This window comes from Bufo bufo, chromosome 3 (genome assembly GCF_905171765.1).
Source record: "Bufo bufo chromosome 3, aBufBuf1.1, whole genome shotgun sequence".
Taxonomy (NCBI): Eukaryota; Metazoa; Chordata; class Amphibia; order Anura; family Bufonidae; genus Bufo; species Bufo bufo.
This window is the reverse complement of record NC_053391.1, coordinates 46,781,126-46,803,378: the sequence shown is the minus strand read 5'-3', so window position 1 is coordinate 46,803,378 and position 22,253 is coordinate 46,781,126. Positions and strand designations below refer to the sequence as shown.

Sequence of the window (22,253 nt, the reverse complement as noted above, 5' to 3'; positions counted from 1 at the left end):
ACTAATTGCTCGTTACTTATATTTCAATGGCTCCGGGTTGATCTGCTGATTTAATTACTACTTCAATGTGAAAATATGACACAGCATTAAACGGGAGATATTCCAGGATCTGGCCGCAGTGTACGGAGCTAAGCAGCCATCGGCGGTAATACAGAGGAGAGGACGGTGAGACCGTTTTCATTTACCTGGGAAATTGTCAGTCCTATTCATTCTTGCATCTGTTCCTAGGAAAGCTGGGTGACAACCAATATGGCCACCTTTGCAGCTCACAAAGACCAAGATTTTCTATAAAGGAACATGACTGTGAGAGCTAATGGTGGCCATGTTGGTTGTCACCCAGCTTTTCCAGAATCAGATACAACTTAGAAAGCCTGGAAGAGTTTTTGACAAGAGGAGGATTCGAGGACTGTGGAGTTCTCTGGAGAAATGCTGTTGAGGTGAGTTACTATGTGTTTACCATGAGTCGGTCAGGAGGAGAGGGAACCTTATATAGAATAGCTGGGTTATCAGCAGCCACAGGAAGAGCCGCTTCCTGCATGTCCTGAGGAACGGAGGCCTCCTCACATCCCGCCACTCATTGTCCTACTGCCGAACCTACTGGTGACTGCTACAGATGTCAGACACAGCGTAGTAAGTGATGTCTGCTTCTCACAATCCATCCTTCTTCATATAGCTTTCTTTTTCTTTTTCTCGCTTTCTTTTTCTTTCTTGATTATTCTCAATTTTTCTTTCTTTTTTTTTCTTGCATCTTTTCTTCTCATCCTTCTCTCTTTATACCATTTAGCACAGGCCGTTGATAGTGTTCGTTCAGTCATCGACCTGTTAAAGCACTTCACTGATCAGACGAGAGATGAGCAATTGTTTTGCACCAGTGATGTAACAGGATGATTAGCGCGCTGCTTTCTTCTCATTTTGCTTCTTTTTCATTTCTTCTCTCTTTTTCTCTTTTTCCCCTCAAACATTTTCTTCCTCTCTCCATCTCCAAGGACCCTTTCTTTCTCTGTCCTATTCTTTATTCTATCTCGTTCAGCCTTTCTCTCCCTCCGTTTCACTTTATCTCTCTGTCTCGCTTTATTTGACTTTCTCTTTTTCTCCTGCTTTCTTTCTTTTTTTTTACTATTTTTTGCTTTTTCTCTGTGTTTTAATTTAAGAGGCACAAGGATCGAAATACAATTTGTAGAAATTAATACCAAGACCTTAATAAATAACTTAGGTGCAGATTTTCACAGAAGTTTTTGAAAAGTTTCTTACCCATTTCCAGCGGTAATAACAGCAGTAATATCTCTGGCCTTTCTTGTCATTGGTTTGTGTAATGGTTTATTATACGGTATAATGTACCCATTACTGTACATTATAACAGTATTAGTCTCCCCTGGGCTCCATCTAGCCTGGTGCTTTTCTGTTTCTAGTAATATTCAGATAATTTACAGCAGGGGGCGCACTCTCCTGTGCATGTATAGCACCAGTGTCGCCTGCCGGGGTGTATAATGGTGCAGCTTTGTATGATCACTGGCTCACTGCCCTTTTGGATTTAATGCCACCATATTCCAAGGTGTTGTTCTGCCTGCCCTGAGCAGCACATTCTGAATGCCGTCCTGATAAAAGGCCTTTTCTTATGGCTCTGCTTGGTCCAAGATGTTGTTATATACTAGATCTTAGTATGCCAAGCTAAGAGGATGGCATTGGTTGGTACATGGAGTTCACACGTGTCTCTCTGATGTTGGATGATTTTGATAAAGATTTTTGCTTTATATGTATGGTTTTTAGGGGTTAACATGGTTGTGAGAAATGTTTATTTTGATTTACGCTGTCACCACCCTTGTAGTTTCTAATTCCTTTTTGGAAAATAACCCATATTTTTTATTTATTTTTTGTCTAAAGCTGGCCAATAAATATGCGAGTAAAGTTGACCTAAATGGCTGATTTCGGCTGATGGTCGATGGAAAAAGAATAGGAACGAACAGTGGTCGAGGGCAGATTTGAGTCTGCTGATAGTATGATGGGCCAGGCTGGAGAAATTTGGCTGTTGTCAGTCGATATTACATGTGTATAGCATGACCGGCATTAGGCTGGTCGTCTTCTATGGGGCATTTTTGAAGACTGACTCCCTTGTCCTCCAGGTTAATCTGGCATGTTGCTGGTAGCATCGTTCGTGCACATGCAACGTGGCTGATCAATATCTCTAGTGCAGTGATGGTGAACCTTTTAGAGACCGAGTGCCCAAACTGCAACCAAATACCCACTTATTTATCACAAAGTGCCAACACGGCAATTTAACCTGAATACCAATATAGTATATCTTCCATGTACTTTATAATTTAGCTATAATAGCTTAATAGCCTACATTCAGTGTGCTGCCTGTGCTGTTCATAGTGCGTCCTGTGCTGATGAATGGCAGGAAAAGTCTAAGGCATATTGGTACGCCATAGACATTTTCCAAGGCGCGGGTGCCCACAGAGAGGGCTCTGAGTGCCGCCTCTGGCACCTGTGCCATAGGTTCGCCATCACTGCTCTAGTGTGTGGAAGACTTACTTAAAAAAAAAGAATTTTGCCACCCCCTTTCTTTAGGCAGCTCCCCTGACAACACAGGGCTGTGGGCCCATTGAATTCAGCAAGTCACCATGTGAAACATGGCGGGACCAACCCTCTGGTAATTCCCCATTGCTCATTCTATGACGTACAGTACAGACCAAAAGTTTGGACACACCTTCTCATTCAAAGAGTTTTCTTTATTTTCATGACTATGAAGGCATCAAAACTATGAATTAACACATGTGGAATTATATACATAACAAACAAGTGTGAAACAACTGAAAATATGTACTATTCTAGATTCTTCAAAGTAGCCACCTTTTGCTTTGATTACTGCTTTGCACACTCTTGGCATTCTCTTGATGAGCTTCAAGAGGTAGTCCCCTGAAATGGTCTTCCAACAGTCTTGAAGGAGTTCCCAGAGATGCTTAGCACTTGTTGGCCCTTTTTCCTTCACTCTGCGGTCCAGCTCACCCCAAACCATCTCGATTGGGTTCAGGTCCGGTGACTGTGGAGGCCAGGTCATCTGGCGCAGCACCCCATCACTCTCCTTCATGGTCAAATAGCCCTTACTTTCAAAGTTTTCCCAATTTTTCGGCTGACTGATTGACCTTCATTTCTTAAAGTAATGATGGCCACTCGTTTTTCTTTACTTAGCTGCTTTTTTCTTGCCATAATACAAATTCTAACAGTCTATTCAGTAGGACTATCAGCTGTGTATCCACCTGACTTCTTCTCAACGTCACTGATGGTCCCAACCCCATTTATAAGGCAAGAAATCCCACTTATTAAACCTGACAGGGCACACCTGTGAAGTGAAAACCATTTCAGGGGACTACCTCTTGAAGCTCATCAAGAGAATGCCAAGAGTGTGCAAAGCAGTAATCAAAGCAAAAGGTGGCTACTTTGAAGAACCTAGAATATGACATATTTCCAGTTGTTTCACACTTGTTTGTTATGTATATAATTCCACATGTGTTAATTTATAGTTTTGATGCCTTCATAGTCATGAAAATAAAGAAAACTCTTTGAATAAGAAGGTGTGTCCAAACTTTTGGTCTGTACTGTATATTTTTATGTTTTCGATATGTATCAGTAATTTTATGACCCCTCCTTTTATAGCCCAAAAGGGTAAAAATTCTCGCCTCACCAGTGTCACCCATGTCCATAACTTTAATGAAAAGGAAACATGTACCTGTCTGTGTCTTCCCACGGCAAGAACGTGACAACCCCCTTTAATATTGGAGGACCATAAAGGTATCTCTATCTCAATGCAACGCATGCCAGTCTGATTATCTTTAAAAACACCGGGAGGCAAAATATTAGTAAGGGTCATGCCCGGCAAACTTTTGTACCCATTTATATGTGTTGGTTTAGTGACTTCATAAATGACATTTGGCCCAGAAACCTGAGGAATCTGTGTTCCAGATCAACACGTTTCTTAAAGGGGTCCTCTCACTTCAGGAATTGGCATTTATCATGTAGAAAGTTGCTACTAGGCACTTACTAATGTATTGTGATTGTCCATATGGCCTCCTATGCTGGCTGGATTAATTTTTCCATCACATTATACACTGCTCGTTTCAATGGTTACGACCACCCTGCAATCCATCAGCAGTGGTCGTGCTTGCACACTATAGGAAAAAGCGCCGGCCTCTCTGATGGATGGGACCGTGGGTGCACTCATAGGCACGGATGCGCAGCAACTCCCGACTCGGCCACCTTGTATCTGCGCTGCAGCTGTTGCTGTAACTCCGCGAAACTGCAGTGTATAATGTGATGGAAAAATGAATGAAGCAATCAAAGGAGACAACATGGATAATAACAATACATTAGTGAGTGCCTTGTATTAATTTCCTCTACGTAATAAATACAATTTGCCTTTAGAGGGGTATTCCTTTCTCAGACAATGGGGGCATATCGCTAGGATATGCCCCATTGTCTCTCACCCGCACGTATCTCTAAAACGAAGTCTAACACGAGGCCGGCAAAGTGGTGGCTGGTGGTGGTGTCGGGTCCGGCCACCACCAAGGCCTCCTATTGGCCTGCCGAAAATAGCCGAGCTCCCCATAGAAAACAATGGGAGAGCACTGCGCTTGTGTGGCCACCGCTCCCATTCGTTTCTATAGTGTTGACGGAAATAGCCGAACCAGCGCTCAGCTTTTTTCAGTGGCCCTATAGAAATGAATGGAGGGCAGCCGCCCATGCGCGGTGCCCCCTCTGGGATTTTGTCAGCTCCATTTACAAGATAGATGTGGGTCCCAGAGGTTGGGACCCAAGCCTGTCAGACAATGGGGCCATATCCTAGCCATATGCCCCATTGTCTGAGATGACACAACCCCTTTAACCCTGGAGTGGGGTATTTGTGGATGCCAAGGACATTTTTGTGCTTGCCCAGGTTAGAGGAAGCTGGTTGTGAATTGCTCTATCGTTTCCCCCCTCCCTTTTAGTGATGCTAGGTTGGGAGATCACTGCACACAGTCATCAATTTTGTAAAACAATGGCCCCGCCCACAACGAGATGCTCGTCGGTGTAAACCTTGGGAACATTTCTAATGCACAATTGGCCCTCATCACAATCTTATGCACTTATGTCACACAGTGAGTTAACCCTATTTGTTAAGCAATATGGTAGGAAAGGCTTCGTTTAATTGGATGAGTAATAAGAAAAAGTGTCCCCAAAAGTAAGCGATCCCAGCCTAATTTATATGCCGGTAATTGGTATTATAGAAGATTGGGCGTTCGTTCCCACTCATATAGGAAGCGGTGTGCATTTAGCTTTGTGTAATTTAGCTAATCACATGTTACTTTATATGGCTTCTCAGCGGTTTCAGCTTGATTCTGCCTAGCAGTAAATGCACTGCTATCTGCTCCGTCACAGGAGGGGGGCCTGTGCTGCACATTGATGGCTGGCACTGACAGGCAGTCACCCGTCTGGCTGATAAATAAATCCCTCTCTTTTTTTTTCACCTCCCTCTTCTGAAGAGAATAAGCACGATCCCAATCTACCGCTCTCAAAATTCCCTGGAAGTAGTAATGACTCTGGTTGAATAGAAGAATGTTCCCGGGCATGTAACCCACAATTTGCTGAGTGCAGCCGCAGGCAGCATCAAGTTTTATCATGCCTGCCGCACCTACCCCGAGCTGTGAGGAGGCTACAGATTGTAGGATTGGATCCTGTGCCGTGTCCTGGATGCTGCTCATTATGCATCAGGCGCTGGATCTCCAGCAAAGCTGAAGGTTTTTACGAGACCACGGCCATATGATCCTGCAAAAGGTAAAGCCCGGGGATCTCATTAGAGAGTTCGTTTCTATAGAGGACTTCCCCCTTTTTGTCAAAAAGGGTGAAATTATTTTGTGTGTTCTGATTGTTAGATTAGGATTTCCACAGCGTTGGTTGAAGTTTTTGATGGTTTTTGCATTGCTTCGGTGTGCTTTTTGAATTGCTTTGTTTTTTTTGTTATGTACATCAATACATATGTAGTAGAGCTGTTTGTGTCGTTTCACCCTTTAGGGGGGGGGGGGGGGTGCATTGGCTGTATGTTAGGAGGCAGTTTACATGCAGACGTACATTTATATGTATATATGTGTTATTTTTTTAATGTTTGAGCATGTGTTGTGTATATAGATTTACTCTACAGATCCATCCAGGGTCTATCCTGCCCTTCTGTGAAGTCCATTAGACTCCCAGTTCCTCATGATACAAATTAGATGCGTCCTTTGCCCAGACACTTACAGCATAAACAACTCACGACAGAGTAACACAATTTTTCTGTTTTTCTAAGGTTTTATGTAGATGAAACTCTTTCCTTTAACCCTATACCTACTGCTGTGTATTGTCTATATAGCGCTTGGTTGCGGTTTATATCGACGTGGAAGAACTTTGCTGTAATTACTTTCCCCGGTCTTGACCAGGACACACCGTCTGCTAGAAGCCTTATTTATTTTTTTTTGCTCTTTCTTGTCTGTGAAATCTCTTAATTTTTCAATGTAATATATTAAGCCTTTTCCTGCCAGTCGTGGATCCCCGCCAGTGAGATAAACACGAAGGACGAATTTATGTGTTAATTATAACATGAAATTCCGTAAGACATTTTCAGGATATGGGATCGGGCTATTTCTTAATGAATGTCTGCCCTCAGAGGGCCTCTGAGATTGACGGGTTTATACCTGCGCAGTGCAGTCAGTGCCACCATTGATGCACGAGAGCAATGTACATGTTAAAAAATCCAGAGGGTGAGCTGATCATCAGGGCAGTGTATGGAAGGGTCTAAAACTCCTTAGTTGCAGGAGTCAAAAAAAATTGAGAGCAGGTCCTGCAAAATTTTTTTTTAAAAAAGTGATAACTGCTCCTCAGATGTCCCGAGTGCTTGGTAAGAGCCCTTGACCAGCCTAAATCCCCTACCTCTGTGTGATTGCATTGTATCTGAGGGTCTTGAAGGTTTGATCTCCTCACTCCTGGAATTTGTGCTTTCTAGTATGAGTCCTGCAGAGTTAACCCAGTTCCCATGTCGTGGGCTGATGTAATGGAAGCAACGTGTGAATACCTTCGAGGGAGCCAGTACAGACATGTGTGAAGCAGAGGAATGTTTGCTTTGTATTACTAGACAGAATCCCTTATGCGATGAAGATCAGTACATGTGTCAGACCCCCTTAGTGTTATCCATACAGAAACCTGCAGCACATCAATCTTCTACAGAATACAATCCATTGTGACAAGTCACAAAGATAACCATTGGGTCATATTTGCCTTAAAGAGGTCTTCCCATGCTAAGAAGTCATGGCATATCGCTGGGGTATAGGATTGCTTCTACATGAATGAGGGTCTGACAACACCTGCAACCTCTTCATTCTCATGGGGGTTTGACATCTTGTCAGTGTGTCATTACTTTATAAGATGGAAAAGCACATTCAAAGAGCGTTTAAAGGGGTTGTCTAGGAGTTGCACAGCTGCAGCCAACAGGTGGTCTCAGCAGTGATGTTTTTTTTTATTTTATTCTTCCCCTCCCAGCTCTACCTTTTAAAGAGATCTATACTCACCTGCTACACTCCACTTTGTTCGGGCTCCATGACTTCCAGGCTGTCTTCTCTGGACTTCCAGTCCCTGCCTTTAAAGTTCCCCCAGAGATGGGATCACATGCATGGCTGTAGCCAAGAGGTGGTCTCAGCCGTGACCTGTCCCCAAGTAGCTTGTCACATACCACTTGAAGAGGTGTTGCCGTGTTGCCGCTGGGACCAGTCGTTGGCTACAAGGGCGCACCTGACCACGTTTATACAGAAAGTTTACAGGTGGCGACCTGAAGTCCAGTGAAAATAAATGCAGAGTCTGAATGGAGAAACAGGTAAGTATATGTCTAATACAGATCCTTCAGGGTGGTGGAGGTAGTAGAGGGGGTCGCATTTAAAAAAAAAAAGATAAATCCTGGCCACTACCTGTAATGGTAGAAATGGTACAACCGTGTATAGGTGAACTGAACCAAATGACATAATATAAGGGCAATGTGTAAGGTCCAGCTTTATCTAGAATGAGAATTGGAGCATAGGATCATGGTGGTAGTTGTCTCCCTCCAGCAGATCCTTTTAAATGAGGCGTCAAAGTCTTGGGGCTCCCATGACCAGTGGATGAATTACTGTAAATACTGTAACATGGATACCTCTCCAGGAACGGGGCAGTGGGCATCCCATTCTCTGGATAAGTGAGGATCCTAGTTGATGGAATCAAACCAGTCGGATATTTGTAATCCAGTTGTACAATAAATTTATCCAGAGAGGAAGAGCTCCTTTAACCACGATTGGTCGGTTTGCCACATACAGTATGAATTCATTCCGACATGGAGATCATTGTGGCCAATTGTGTAGATATTGTCTAGTTTGTGATACAAATTTTCCGACATGGATAGTCTAGTTTTGGAAACGGAGGCCATGACGCTGGTTCCAGGCCTTCCCCACAATTCTTGTTATTTCCAGAAATCTTTTCAAAATCTTTTGTGTACTCCTTCACATGACATCTGTTCAGCTGAAAGCTGGGTTCTCACTGGCATTGTGAGAGAAGGGCTGTAGTCACATTATGCTACTCCACATTTCCATATCAAGCAGTAGAACTTGTTATTTCAGTGAGTTATGTCTTTGGTGTATATTAATGTAGCCATACACATTATATAGAAGTTGGTTGATGGTTGAACAGCAGTTGAACAAACATCTGGTGAACGTTCTTGTTGCAGACACGGCCATGCACATTTAAGTCCATATTGGCCGTTACAGTTGTTCAGACTGGCCATACATGTTCAATGAAACCAGATGATGGACAAACGATCTTTCAGGGAACGTTCTTTCAAAGATCTTTGGTCCACAAATGATCTTTCTTTGAACAAAAGGTCTTTTGTCTGACTATCAGACGAAAACATTAAACATGGCCGACTTCTTTTCAAAAGGATAATGGTTTGTCACTGGTAGGCAAAAAACTTTGTTATATTTCACCCAACAGATGTCTAAACTAATGTCTGAAATGTCTAGTTGTAAGTCTCATGATCTGGAAATTGAACATCTGGCACTCATTGAAGAACTCAAAATCCAAGCAGGAAACCCCAATACAAAGACCAAGGATTCAGTCAGAGGACATCTGGTGTGTCACCACTTTTAGGAAGTCCCCAGTTTTGGAAGCTACCTCTTTAAAGTTGCCCTTGTAGGTCGAGAACTGGTTTCCTTCTTGTGGTTAATCTGTGCAGAAATAGCACTGAGGAAGCCACCAGAGACCCTTGTTTAGTCCAAAAGGAAATTTACAGAGACTAAGGAAATGCTCGATTTCACAGTGAAGATGACATTATGTTGTATCCTCTTCTGTCTCTACACATTTCTCTTCTGAGATCTCTCACCCATGTTACACTAACCAGGTGTTATGCTATGGTGTTTTCCACAGCCTAGAAAAAAGAGGATTAGAGGAATCGCTGATTACTTGCGTCTTGCTGTTTTTTTTTCTTCAGAACTAAATGGAAATACAAGGAGGGCAGTGAATGAGAAAGATCAAAATGAGTGTTTTGTCAGAATTACATTTTCCATGTTTGATTAATTAAGACTGATGGAGATAAGGGGTGAACAGAAATCTCCTTTTAGGTAGTCAGCTACATATGTACCATCATTCTTATTGGTAATTTAAGAACATTTAAGCCCTCCCTTGGAAACACCTAAACCTGCCTATGAACGCCCACTTCTGATTGTGGCTTACATAAGCCCTGTCTGCTTTCAGCCCAGGACACCCTGAATTTGCCCAGATTTTCTCCGAGAATTAGGGACAGCCTCTGCAAATTCAGGACTGTTGGCAACTATGCATTCAGATATTCCTGTCAGTCTATGCATAAAGAGTATTACCTATGGCAGTAAGGCCCTATCAAACAGATGCCATGGTAGCCTGTGGTTGGAAGCTGTTCCTGGCTTATATGCCAAATGTGAATGGGGCTTAAGAGATACCGTAACATCAGGTTTAGGTTGTGCTGAGCCTCCTTATCCTATTCAGAGTCTCAGCTTTGCGTTGCAGACCTGATACAGCTTGGTGGCTGATGACTAGCTCCTAACAACCATGAATGGATCCACCTATTCACCTGTGTATCCCTTGCAGAGGTTTCTGTCCTCGAAGATTGATCGGTAGACGGCAAGGAAAGGGACAATCATCTTGGCCTTAGTATATACAGTGGGGCAAAAAAGTATTGAGTCAGCCACCAATTGTGTAAGTTCTCCCACTTAAAAAGATGAGAGGCCTGTAATTTTCATCATAGGTATACCTCAACTATGAGAGACATAATGAGAGAAAAAAATCCAGAAAATCACATTGTCTGATTTTTAAAGAATTTATTTGCAAATTATGGTGGAAAATAAGTATTTAGTCAATAACAAAAGTTCATATTAATACTTTATTATATACCCTTTGTTGGCAATGACAGAGGTCAAACGTTTTCTGTAAGTCTTCACAAGGTTTTCACACACTGTTGCTGGTATTTTGGCCCATTCCTCCATGCAGATCTCCTCTAGAGCAGTGCGGTTTTGGGGCTGTCGCTGGGCAACACGGACTTTCAACTCCCTCCAAAGGTTTTCTATGGGGTTGAGATCTGGAGACTGGCTAGGCCACTCCAGGATCTTGAAATGCTTCTTACGAAGCCACTCCTTTGTTGCCCGAGCGGTGTGTTGGGATCATTGTCATGCTGAAAGACCTAGCCACGTTTCATCTTCAATGCCCTTGCTGATGGAAGGAGGTTTTCATTCAAAATCTCACGATACATGGTCCCATTCATTCTTTCCATTACACAGATCAGTTGTCCTGGTCCCTTTGCAGAAAAACAGCCCCAAATCATGATGTATCCATCCCCATGCTTCACAATAGGTATGGTGTTCTTTGGATGCAACTCGGCATTCTTTCTCCTCCAAACCTGACGAGTTGAGTTTTTACCAAAAAGGTCTACTTTGGTTTCATTTTCCCATATGACATTCTCCCAATCCTCTTCTGGATCATCCAAATGCTCTCTAGCAAACTTCAGATGGGCCCGGACATGTACTGGCTTAAGGAGGGGGACACGTCTGGCACTGCAGGATTTGAGTCCCTGGCGGCGTAGTGTGTTACTGATGGTAGCCTTTGTTACTTTGGTCCCAGCTCTCTGCAGGTCATTCACTAGGTCCCCTCGTGTGGTTCTGGGATTTTTGCTCACCATTCTTGTGATCATTTTGACCCCACGGTGTGAGATCTTGCAAGGGAGATTATCAGTGGTCTTGTATGTCTTCCATTTTCTAATAATTGCTCCCACAGTTGATTTCTTCACACCAAGCTGCTTGCCAATTGCAGATTCAGTCTTCCCAGCCTGGTGCAGGTGTACAATTCCTTGCAGGTGTCCTTCGACAGTTCTTTGGTCTTGGCCACAGTGGAGTTTGGAGTGTGACTGTTTGAGGTTGTGAACAGGTGTCTTTTAGGCCGAATGCATGCGGCTGTGTTCCGTGGCCGAGAGCGGTCCGTGGTAACCCGGCCGGGATTCCTGCTGACAGCAGGAGCGCACGGTGTCATTGGTTGCTATGACGCCGTGCACTTCGTGCAGCGGCAACATGAAGCGCACGACGTCATAGCAACCAATGACGCGTGCGCTCCTGCTGTCAGCAGGAATCCAGCCCGGCATACCACGCACCGCTCTCGGCCGCGGAACACGGCCGCGTGCATTCGGCCTTATACTGATAACAAGTTCAAACAGGTGCCATTAATAGAGGTAACGAGTGGAGGACAGAAGAAGTTACAGGCCTGTGAGAGCTATAAATCTTGCTTGTTTGTAGGTGACCAAATACTTTTTTTTACCGAGGAATTTAGCAATTAATTCATTAGAAATCCTACAATGTGATTTCCTGTATTCTTTTCCCCCCATTCTGTCTCTCATAGTTGAAGTGTACCTATGATGAAAATTACAGGCCTCTCTCATCTTTTTAAGTGGGAGAACTTGCACAAATGGTGGCTGACTAAATACTTTTTTGCCTTTCTTCTTCTCTGCTTGCATTATTGCGAACAGTAGACACCACCAGATCCGTTGAGCGAGTCCAACAGGAGTTTAAAGCAGCATTCCCAGAAATGTCTCCTTCATTTGTACTTCACATTGTGTAAATAGTTCTATTAAAAAAATATATATATAAATCTGGGGTCTTTTTCCTAAATTTTCAGCCTTTGTTTGGTCTTTCCATTCTTTCACTTGACCCACGCTCTGTCTCTCCAAATCACATAGGCTATTATTTGTTGACTAGGACACATTCCTATGAGATACTCAATGTGAGACCACTAGGAATACCCAGAGAAACTAGCTTGATTGTCTACCACACAGATCATGAACGTTGAAGTCAACAATTTTGAAAAACTAGATTGGTCCGCTGGGTTGTCCCATAGAACCCCTGTAGATAAGATGCTCTTAACAATGTGACATCAAAGGAAGGCGACCCCATTGAGTTACACTAATGTTCCCCCCTCCCCTTCCTCAAATTCAATATACACTCACCTAAAGAATTATTAGGAACACCATACTAATATGGTGTTGGACCCCCTTTTGCCTTCAGAACTGCCTTAATTCTACGTGGCATTGATTCAACAAGGTGCTGATAGCATTCTTTAGAAATGTTGGCCCATATTGATAGGATAGCATCTTGCAGTTGATGGAGATTTGAGGGATGCACATCCAGGGCACGAAGCTCCCGTTCCACCACATCCCAAAGATGCTCTATTGGGTTGAGATCTGGTGACTGTGGGGGCCATTTTAGTACAGTGAACTCATTGTCATGTTCAAGAAACCAATTTGAAATGATTCGAGCTTTGTGACATGGTGCATTATCCTGCTGGAAGTAGCCATCAGAGGATGGATACATGTTCTCATTCTGTTTACGCCAAATTCGGACTCTACCATTTGAATGTCTCAACAGAAATCGAGACTCATCAGACCAGGCAACATTTTTCAAGTCTTCAACAGTCCAATTTTGGTGAGCTCGTGCAAATTGTAGCCTCTTTTTCCTATTTGTAGTGGAGATGAGTGGTACCCGGTGGGGTCTTCTGCTGTTGTAGCCCATCCGCCTCAAGGTTGTGCGTGTTGTGGCTTCACAAATGCTTTGCTGCATACCTCGGTTGTAACGAGTGGTTGTTTCAGTCAACGTTGCTCTTCTATCAGCTTGAATCAGTCGGCCCATTCTCCTCTGACCTCTAGCATCCACAAGGCATTTTTGCCCACAGGACTGCCGCATACTGGATGTTTTTCCCTTTTCACACCATTCTTTGTAAACCCTAGAAATGGTTGTGCGTGAAAATCCCAGTAACTGAGCAGATTGTGAAATACTCAGACCGGCCCGTCTGGCACCAACAACCATGCCACGCTCAAAATTGCTTAAATCACCTTTCTTTCCCATTCTGACATTCAGTTTGGAGTTCAGGAGATTGTCTTGACCAGGACCACAACCCTAAATGCATTGAAGCAACTGCCATGTGATTGGTTGACTAGATAATTGCATTAAGGAGAAATAGAACAGGTGTTCCTAATAATTCTTTAGGTGAGTGTGTGTATATGTATATGTGTATATGTATATGTGTATATATATATATAATTTTTTTTCGTAGAAACCGATTAACCAGCACGAACCTCCAATGATTGCCGCTCTCTGCGGTGTTGATGCATCCATTTATTACAAGCTGGCTGCTCCTTTCTAAAGAACTCCCTTCAGAGCCAATGTTTTCAGACTTAAGAAGCCAACATACTCACCAACGCACCTCCACATTGCCGGCTCTGCAATTAACTGCGCATATTACATGTCATAACCTAGCGTGAAAAAGAGGAAGACTGCCGTGCCTACATGAAAGCCGACTCTTTGTTCACGTCTCCAAATGCCATTATAATAATACTATAAAAATCCTCTTCAGATCCTTTTTTTTTTTTTTTTTTTTTTTTTTTGATTTTTGTTAGATCCATTTGCAAGGGAAATCGATGCCCTCGCAGATTCTGTTTACTGTCTTTCCGTATGTGAGCTTCTGGGAGAAATTCTGTGCAATGTGGTTGCTAGGTGACTCGGTGCCTACACGTCCTGATGAAGAGAGCCGCGCTAAAGGGGGGACTGGAAGAGGCTGGCAAAGTTAAGGCTTTGTTGCAAAAGCTCCCCCCCATGCCCCTTTTTTATAAAATTGTTCATCCATTCTAATTAAAGGTGCATGGTGCAGGGAGTACAATGGCTGTGCACGGGAGCTTGCAGAGAGAAATTCTTGCCTCACTCCTGAATTGGCGTAATTGCTATGTGTGTTGGCAGATGTGACCGGAATCCGTGTAATCTTTCACAGCAGAGGGAAAATTGATGACACGGGTGTAATAAAACTCAAGGTTACCTTCCTGTAATGTGGAAGTCGGAGGAGATGTTGCTGGGCTGGTTAGGATTTTGGAGACACGAGCTGTAGAGTGGCATCTTTAAAAAAAGAAAAAAAAATTGTCCACCTCTCCTCATAGGGATCAATCTTTTTTTTTTTTTTTGCACAGTTTCCATTGAATTCTATGGGCGGCTCCTGTGCAATCAGCAGCAATTGTTTTGGCAGCTGCTATGGAAGCAACTCAATACTAACCTATAGCCAAGTCGTGGGGCATTATTTACCGACAAAGAAAAATGTCTTATATTTTACATCAGTTTTAGAATATTACTTTTTTTTTTTTTTTTACTTGTTTGTTTCAAGGAATATTTTAGATGAATCAATTTTGACTCTGCGACAAGCACCGTAGCGCGGATTGTAGCGCTGTACAGGATACACAGGGGTTTCCAGGATTAGTAAATGATCTAGTAGGATCTAAGCCTTCTTCCCATAACACCGCCACACATGCCCGGAGTTTCCGAACTTTGAGGTGTGAATTGCACCACCGCCTTCTATGGCTCCGTATGCGGGGCATGTGTAGTCCGTAGCTCATCCGGACGAAGAGTACGAATTGGGCCTAAGGGATGACTCTAAAATCCGCCTGCCCAATTAGCTAACCATGTTCAAATAGGGAATGTCCCAAAATGTACTACCTTATTTAAGACTGTATTCAGAGCTTCGTCAGTACTTTCAGGTTTAATCTTTGGCCCCACGCATATGGACATATTATAAATCCATGTTGTACTGATCCATAATACGCCACCAGTGCTGTACCTACTACAATTTTTTACATTCATACTGAACTATTAGAGGGGTTATCCCATGAATAATGTAAAACAATTAAAATCCTACATCATCTAGTACATGACGTCCTCTTTCTAACAAAGCTAGAACCCGTCCTGTACATCACACGGATCCAGAGATCTCCACATTCATTACTCCGGTTGTTCTGCTAGATTTATTTCAAGCTGGCAGCTCAGGGGGTGTGTCCTTTCTGCTGCTGCGGGTGGCAGTCGAAGGATGGAACTGAGAATGTGCTTCCGTCTCGCTGAGCAGGACAGAGAAATTCCAAAAAGAGCAAACAGCAGGTGGCGCTCTACAGATAGATTTCATTGAATAACTCAGTGGCTATACTACATTTTTAATGACATGCAATTACTAAAGTATTTAGATCCAGGTGTTCGTTTGAAGACTGTAGAGTATTATTCATGGGACAACCCCTTTAAAATAAATAAAAGTGGCGGGGGATGTGCATGGTTCAATACACACCATATTACCGTAAGACGCACTAGATACCATATGCTGTGACGTGATTCTGGAGGGTTTTGCACCTCGCACTGGCTATAATATTGTGTATAATGTGCTTATGGTAATATTGGGGACTGGGTGCCGAGTGAGAGACTCCCCTTTGTTAGCTAAGCCGGCTCTAATAGGGCATACGACAAGAGACAGCCCCTACCATCTTGTGCCTGTGATATGATAATGAAGCTCCGTGTGTTCTCCAGACGCTGGATTACTATTCCTATAGAATGTATATCTGTCATAATTCCCCCCGAGTGCTCGCAGACGATCGTATAGCGCTATACATACCGCCGCCCGCCTCTGTGTGCTGTATACGGATTAGTCACACTTACTGTATACGCGTCTCTATGTCTTCCCCTCGTAGAGGTACGTTTAGCATATCTGCAAGCCCAGCTCTGAAAAGTGACAAGCACGGCGCGCGCTTATATAACATCAATCTCGTTGCAGAGCACAGAGCAGGTTGCAGCGTTTTGTCGCAGTCTCAATGAGATGAACACTCCAGATTCCTGCCTGAGCCCCTCGGAATTCACGGGACCCCAGCTGGCGACCATGAGGCAATTAACAGACGCCGACAAATTGCGCAAGGTCATTTGCGAGCTGCTGGAGACGGAGCGCACCTATGTCAAGGTATTTTACACTCGTCTTGAGTGTTGAGAATGGATAAGTGTGTGTGTCGGAGAGAGAGAGATTTCATTTAACACCTCCGAGGTGTATGGGAAGAGGTGTCGGCATCTGCTGGGATGGCTGAAGAGTCTTATCCACGTGTTTCTCTTCCGTTAGGACCTCAACTGTCTCATGGAAAGATACCTCAAACCGCTGCAGAAGGAGACGTTCCTCACCCAAGACGAGGTATGGTACTCTCATCCTACTAGCCAACTTCTGCCCGTATTAATGACATTGTATGTACGGGTGTGCCTACTGCACTCATCCAGCCTAGGTTTTAGTCTATTGTGTGATCTATTTTTTTTATTTTTAAATCCTTTTAATTTAAATTTCGCCTTTTGTTAATATTTTTCTGTTATACATGTCAATGGGGAATTTCTAGATGTGTTGTGTATGAACATGTGTTATACACAGAACAGCGCTGGCAGATTGATGCTGCTCATATTCCTGGAGAAGTTAGTCTCGGATCGCTCATGTAGAAAGTTCCGCCTTGTGTGCAGCCACTGATTGACCGACACGAAGTTCTCCTTATTTCTTTGAGAAGAGATTCTTTAGCAGCTGCAAATCATGTCCTAGCTGCTGCAGAACCTCATAATACACACGTCATTGGCTACAGAAACTCCTAATGTGCACCTTAGATGCTGTACAACATGAGGATACACACATCAGCTGCTGCAGAACCTCATAATACATGCCTCATCTGCTGCAGAACCTCATAATACATGCCTCAGCAGTGCAGAACCTCATAACACCCCAGCTGCTGCAGAACCTCATAGTACACACCTCACCTCCTGCAGAACCTCCATAATACACGCCTCAGCAGTGCAGAACCTCATAATACACACTCCAGCTGCTGCAGAACATCATAATACAGGCCCCAGCTGCTGCAGAACCTCATAATACACGCCCCAGCTGCTGCAGAACCTCATAATGCACGCCAGCTGCTGCAGAAACTCATAGTACACACCTCACCTGCTGCAGAACCTCATAATACACGCCTCAGCAGTGCAGAACCTCATAATACACCCCAGCTGCTGCAGAACCTCATAATACACGCCCCAGCTGCTGCAGAACCTCATAATACAGGCCCCAGCTGCTGCAGAACCTCATAATACAGGCCCCAGCTGCTGCAGAACCTCATAATACAGGCCCCAGCTGCTGCAGAACCTCATAATACAGGCCCCAGCTGCTGCAGAACCTCATAATACAGGCCCCAGCTGCTGCAGAACCTCATAATACACGCCCCAGCTGCTGCAGAACCTCATAATACACACCCCAGCTGCTGCAGAACCTCATAATACACACCCCAGCTGCTGCAGAACCTCATAATACACGCCTCTGCTGCTGCAGAACCTCATAATACAAACCTCGGCTCCTGCAGAACTTTTTTTTTTTTTTTATGAAATAGGAGGTTGCCTTGTAGCGTTAATGGAAGGCCGCCATCTCCAGTATTTCTACTTGTCCTTAACTTTAGCCATAAACATTAGATCAGAGTATGATGACTTTGCCGACCCTGATCTCAGCCACAAACTCTTGAATATGTACGGCAGGCGTAAATTCTAAATTATCTTTGTCAAAAATTTTCCAAATACAAATGCTTTGCCTTGATTTTGTCCATTTTACTAATCCTATTAGTACATGACTGTCTGCCAGCGCAGTGATAAGGCACAGTCCGGACCCCCATTACCAGTACAGCAGGTGCCTTCCACATAGAACTGACCTCAGGGAAAAAGCGCCCTTATTACCCACAGTAACCAGTGTAGAATCTCATCTCTGACCGGAGCTAGAGACATTAAACTGTCAGAATCACACATTCAACCATTTTCATACATGAGGATCTATATCGGGGGTACTCCACTGCTTTTAGTAAAGGTCCGTGGTCAGGTCGAGGTCCAAGCTGAACCTCAACAGTCAAGATGTTGTCTTGTTACGGTTTCCTGAAGTTTTTACAGCTATTTACATTAAGATGTATTATTGGTGAGAAAACAAGACCAGACCCTTAAAAACTCATTCAGACCCCTAAAGTTAGGACCTCAGACCAGACTCTTATAATGAATCCAGTTCTCAGACCTCTAAAATTATTCAGACCTCAGACCAGACCCTTAATATTAATCAGACCTCAGACTAGACCCTTAAAATTAACCCAGTTCCCCGACCAGACCCCAAAAATGAATCTAGTTACCAGACCTCTGAAATTAATCAGACCCTAGACCATACAAAAAAAAAAATAATAATCTACTTTCCACTTCTGGGTATTTTCCAGCCTCTGCCGCACACACCTACACCTCGTGTGTCAGGCCCCAGTTGTAGCTCTGCACTTGACAGCTGTCACATTTGCATTGGGGGTGCCTCCCTCCTTCAGTGCCCGTATGATGGCTGGTCTTCAGGGTCTGGACAGCTGGCATGGGGTATGGCAGACGAGAAATGCTGCTCTATATATTCCACATAGCCAGGCAGTCATGTGCAGTTATTGTAATCGGCCTCTGGGACCCCTGCCAATTTTTTAAAATGAAGGATCAGAGCATTTCCTTTAGAGATTCCTCCTGCATAATGGCGCTCCTCGAACACCCACTGTGCAGGGTACTGCGGCATGCGTCCATTCAAGTGAAAGGGGCTGTGTTTTTATATATATACAGTACAGACCAAAAGTTTGGACACACCTTCTCATTCAAAGAGTTTTCTTTATTTTCATGACTATGAAGGCATCAAAACTATGAATTAACACATGTGGAATTATATACATAACAAACAAGTGTGAAACAACTGAAAATGTCATATTCTAGGTTCTTCAAAGTAGCCACCTTTTGCTTTGATTACTGCTTTGCACACTCTTGGCATTCTCTTGATGAGCTTCAAGAGGTAGTCCCCTGAAATGGTCTTCCAACAGTCTTGAAGGAGTTCCCAGAGATGCTTAGCACTTGTTGGCCCTTTTGCCTTCACTCTGCGGTCCAGCTCACCCCAAACCATCTCGATTGGGTTCAGGTCCGGTGACTGTGGAGGCCAAGTCATCTGGCGCAGCACCCCATCACTCTCCTTCATGGTCAAATAGCCCTTACTTTAAAAGTTTTCCCAATTTTTTGGCTGACTGACTGACCTTCATTTCCTAAAGTAATGATGGCCACTCGTTTTTCTTTACTTAGCTGCTTTTTTCTTGCCATAATACAAATTCGAACAGTCTATTCAGTAGGACTATCAGCTGTGTATCCACCTGACTTCTTCTCAACGCAACTGATGGTCCCAACCCCATTTATAAGGAAAGAAATCCCACTTATTAAACCTGACAGGACACACCTGTGAAGTGAAAACCATTTCAGGGGACTACCTCTTGAAGCTCATCAAGAGAATGCCAAGAGTGTGCAAAGCAGTAATCAAAGCAAAAGGTGGCTACTTTGAAGAACCTAGAATATGACATATTGTCAGTTGTTTCACACTTGTTTGTGATGTATATAATTCCACATGTGTTAATTCATAGTTTTGATGCCTTCAGTGTGAATCTACAATTTTCATAGTCATGAAAATAAAGAAAACTCTTTGAATGAGAAGGTGTGTCCAAACTTTTGGTCTGTACTGTATATATATATATATATATATATGTGTGTAAACCACTTTAAAGGGGTTGTCCAGTATTTTGAGTAGCTCAGGCGCCAGAACTACGCAGCTCCTTCCAGTGGACGGTACTGGTTACTGCAGTGCAACTCCCATTCACTTGAACCAGTAACCAGCTCCATCCGCAACACAGTGGATGGAGGTGTGTGGTTCCAGGGCCTACTTCCGGCATCACAGCTTCTCCCAAAAAACTGATCGGCATGGTGTCGGACTCCCGCCGATCTGATATCAATGGCCTATCTGAACGATAGGCCATGAATATCAAAATAATTGACATTCCCTTTAAGAAATTACTGTTGTTTTTGTGTTTTATCAGCTTGCTTATTGTTGCTTTTTTATTCTCTGTAGCTTGATGTGCTCTTTGGCAATCTGGTCGAGATGGTGGAATTTCAGGTTGAATTCCTTAAAACTCTGGAAGATGGGGTCCGGCTGGTACCAGACCTAGAGAAACTTGAAAAAGTAGACCAGTTTAAGGTAACACTCAGATTGTATAATTTGCTCATAGTTTTTTTTGGGGGAGGGGGTTTCTTCTGTATGCTAAATAACCCCTAATGTCACCACTGTGGTCGGAGATTGGCTGCAGTGGTCACATATTGTTTCAACGTGATATTGCTGGAACCTGGATGATCAGAGAAGGACGGGGTAGAGCATTGGCATGGGTTGTGGTATGGGATTGGTTAGTTATTATTTTATATATTATACAATTTTTAGCTGTAAGTAAAATGATGAGGTTGGAGATGATGTCTTTAAAGACGGTCTGGCAGCCCAGTTTCTAATGTAGTTTGGTGGTTGAGCCATATGAGAACTCGATATTGCTAATATATTGGAAATATATGTTAAACCCCTTTAATCATTGTTTGTCCAGGATTATAAAAACATTGCTGCTTTCTTTCTTTATGTTACGCACTTATATAGCGCTACTATATTGCGAAGCGCTTTACAGACATTAGCATCCAACTGTCCCCAATGGGGCTCACAATCTAAGGTCCCTATCAGTATGTCTTTGGAGGAGCAGCGCCACTCCAGTATGTAGGTTGCGCTTGGTATCGCAGCACTGTTCTAATGAAATCAATAGGACTGAGCTGCAGTACCACACTCCAACTGTGGACAGATGTGGTGCTGTTTTTGGAATAAAGCAGCCATGGTTTTGTAATGCTGTAAAACTCCTTTAAAAGTGGTTTTCCGGTAATATTGATTTTTAAGCTGTGCCTGCAGCCTGCCCCCTGAAATAGAAGATTCATACTTACCTGCTCCCCGCCGCTCCGGTCCTCCTCGCTGCCACCACTTTCTCCATCTTCCGCTGCCCACACTGTGTACATTCGACAGTCCATGGGCATGGTCACATGCATTGCTGCAGCCAATGACTGACTTTAGCGGTATTGTGATGCTTGCGGCCACATCACCGCTGGCGCAGTGCATGTGACCATGCCCATGGACTGTCGGATGTACACAGTGTGGGCAACGGAAGATGGAGAATGCGGTGGCAGCGAGGAGGATCGGAGAGGTGAGGGAGCAGGGAAGTAGGAATCTTCTATTTCAGGGGGCACTTGCTAAATTTGTTTTTACCATAAAATCCCTTTTAATGACTACCCACCAGTGATTAAAGAGGTGTGATTATGTGCTTTTCTGTTCAGTACCAACATGTGATTTAATAGTTGGAGGGTCTTAGTTCGTATACACCCTCTCAGCTTGGCGCATGGTGTCGTATGGCATTTAAAGACTCTACGCCTCTAGCATGACCCTGACCAAAGGACACTTGTGTTTTGTAGAAAGTCTTATTTTCCCTGGGAGGATCTTTTCTCTATTACGCCGACCGGTTCAAGTTGTACAGTGCCTTCTGTGCCAGCCATACAAAGGTCCCTAAAGTGTTAGTGAAAGGTAAGTGCAGTACATACCTTCCAACCCCCCCCCCCCCCCCCCACACACACACTCGAAATCCATTTTACTCAGGTGGCGTAAAAGGCAGCCACTTGCATTGGGATTTATGTTTTTATATGAGCTATGATGGATCCGTTATTACAAGTCATAATGCGTCATAAGCTCCGGCCATGCGTCAGGTTTGATGAGAAGAACAGTGCAGCATACAGTGCTCTGCTTCCTATCAAATTGATGGACCCCCTTATATTAAGTCACTGGGGTCACAGCCTTTTAAAGGATCAGTCATGTTTCCTTCAGCTGAAGCGTGAACGTTTGGCGCACCTTTGACATATTACACCATTTTTCTATCCAATTTCAGAGGCACCTCCCGTTCCCACCGACTCATTTTG

The 22,253-nt window shown here is 43.7% G+C and overlaps 1 protein-coding gene across 7 annotated transcripts in view; it reads left to right on the top strand.

Annotated features, from left to right (window-relative positions):
- Positions 1–22,253, top strand: part of TIAM1 (TIAM Rac1 associated GEF 1) — a 323,389-nt gene that overhangs the window by 282,474 nt on the left and 18,662 nt on the right. For 6 of the 7 annotated variants that reach the window (XM_040423178.1, XM_040423180.1, XM_040423181.1 and 3 more), the window contains 4 exons: positions 16,165–16,344; positions 16,498–16,566; positions 20,335–20,460; positions 21,756–21,864. In XM_040423178.1, coding sequence (XP_040279112.1) covers positions 16,165–16,344; positions 16,498–16,566; positions 20,335–20,460; positions 21,756–21,864 — 484 coding nt within the window. Of the gene's footprint in view, positions 1–5,690; positions 5,809–16,164; positions 16,345–16,497; positions 16,567–20,334; positions 20,461–21,755; positions 21,865–22,253 lie in introns of those variants that run through there. The other variant, XM_040423184.1, reaches the window with a different exon arrangement.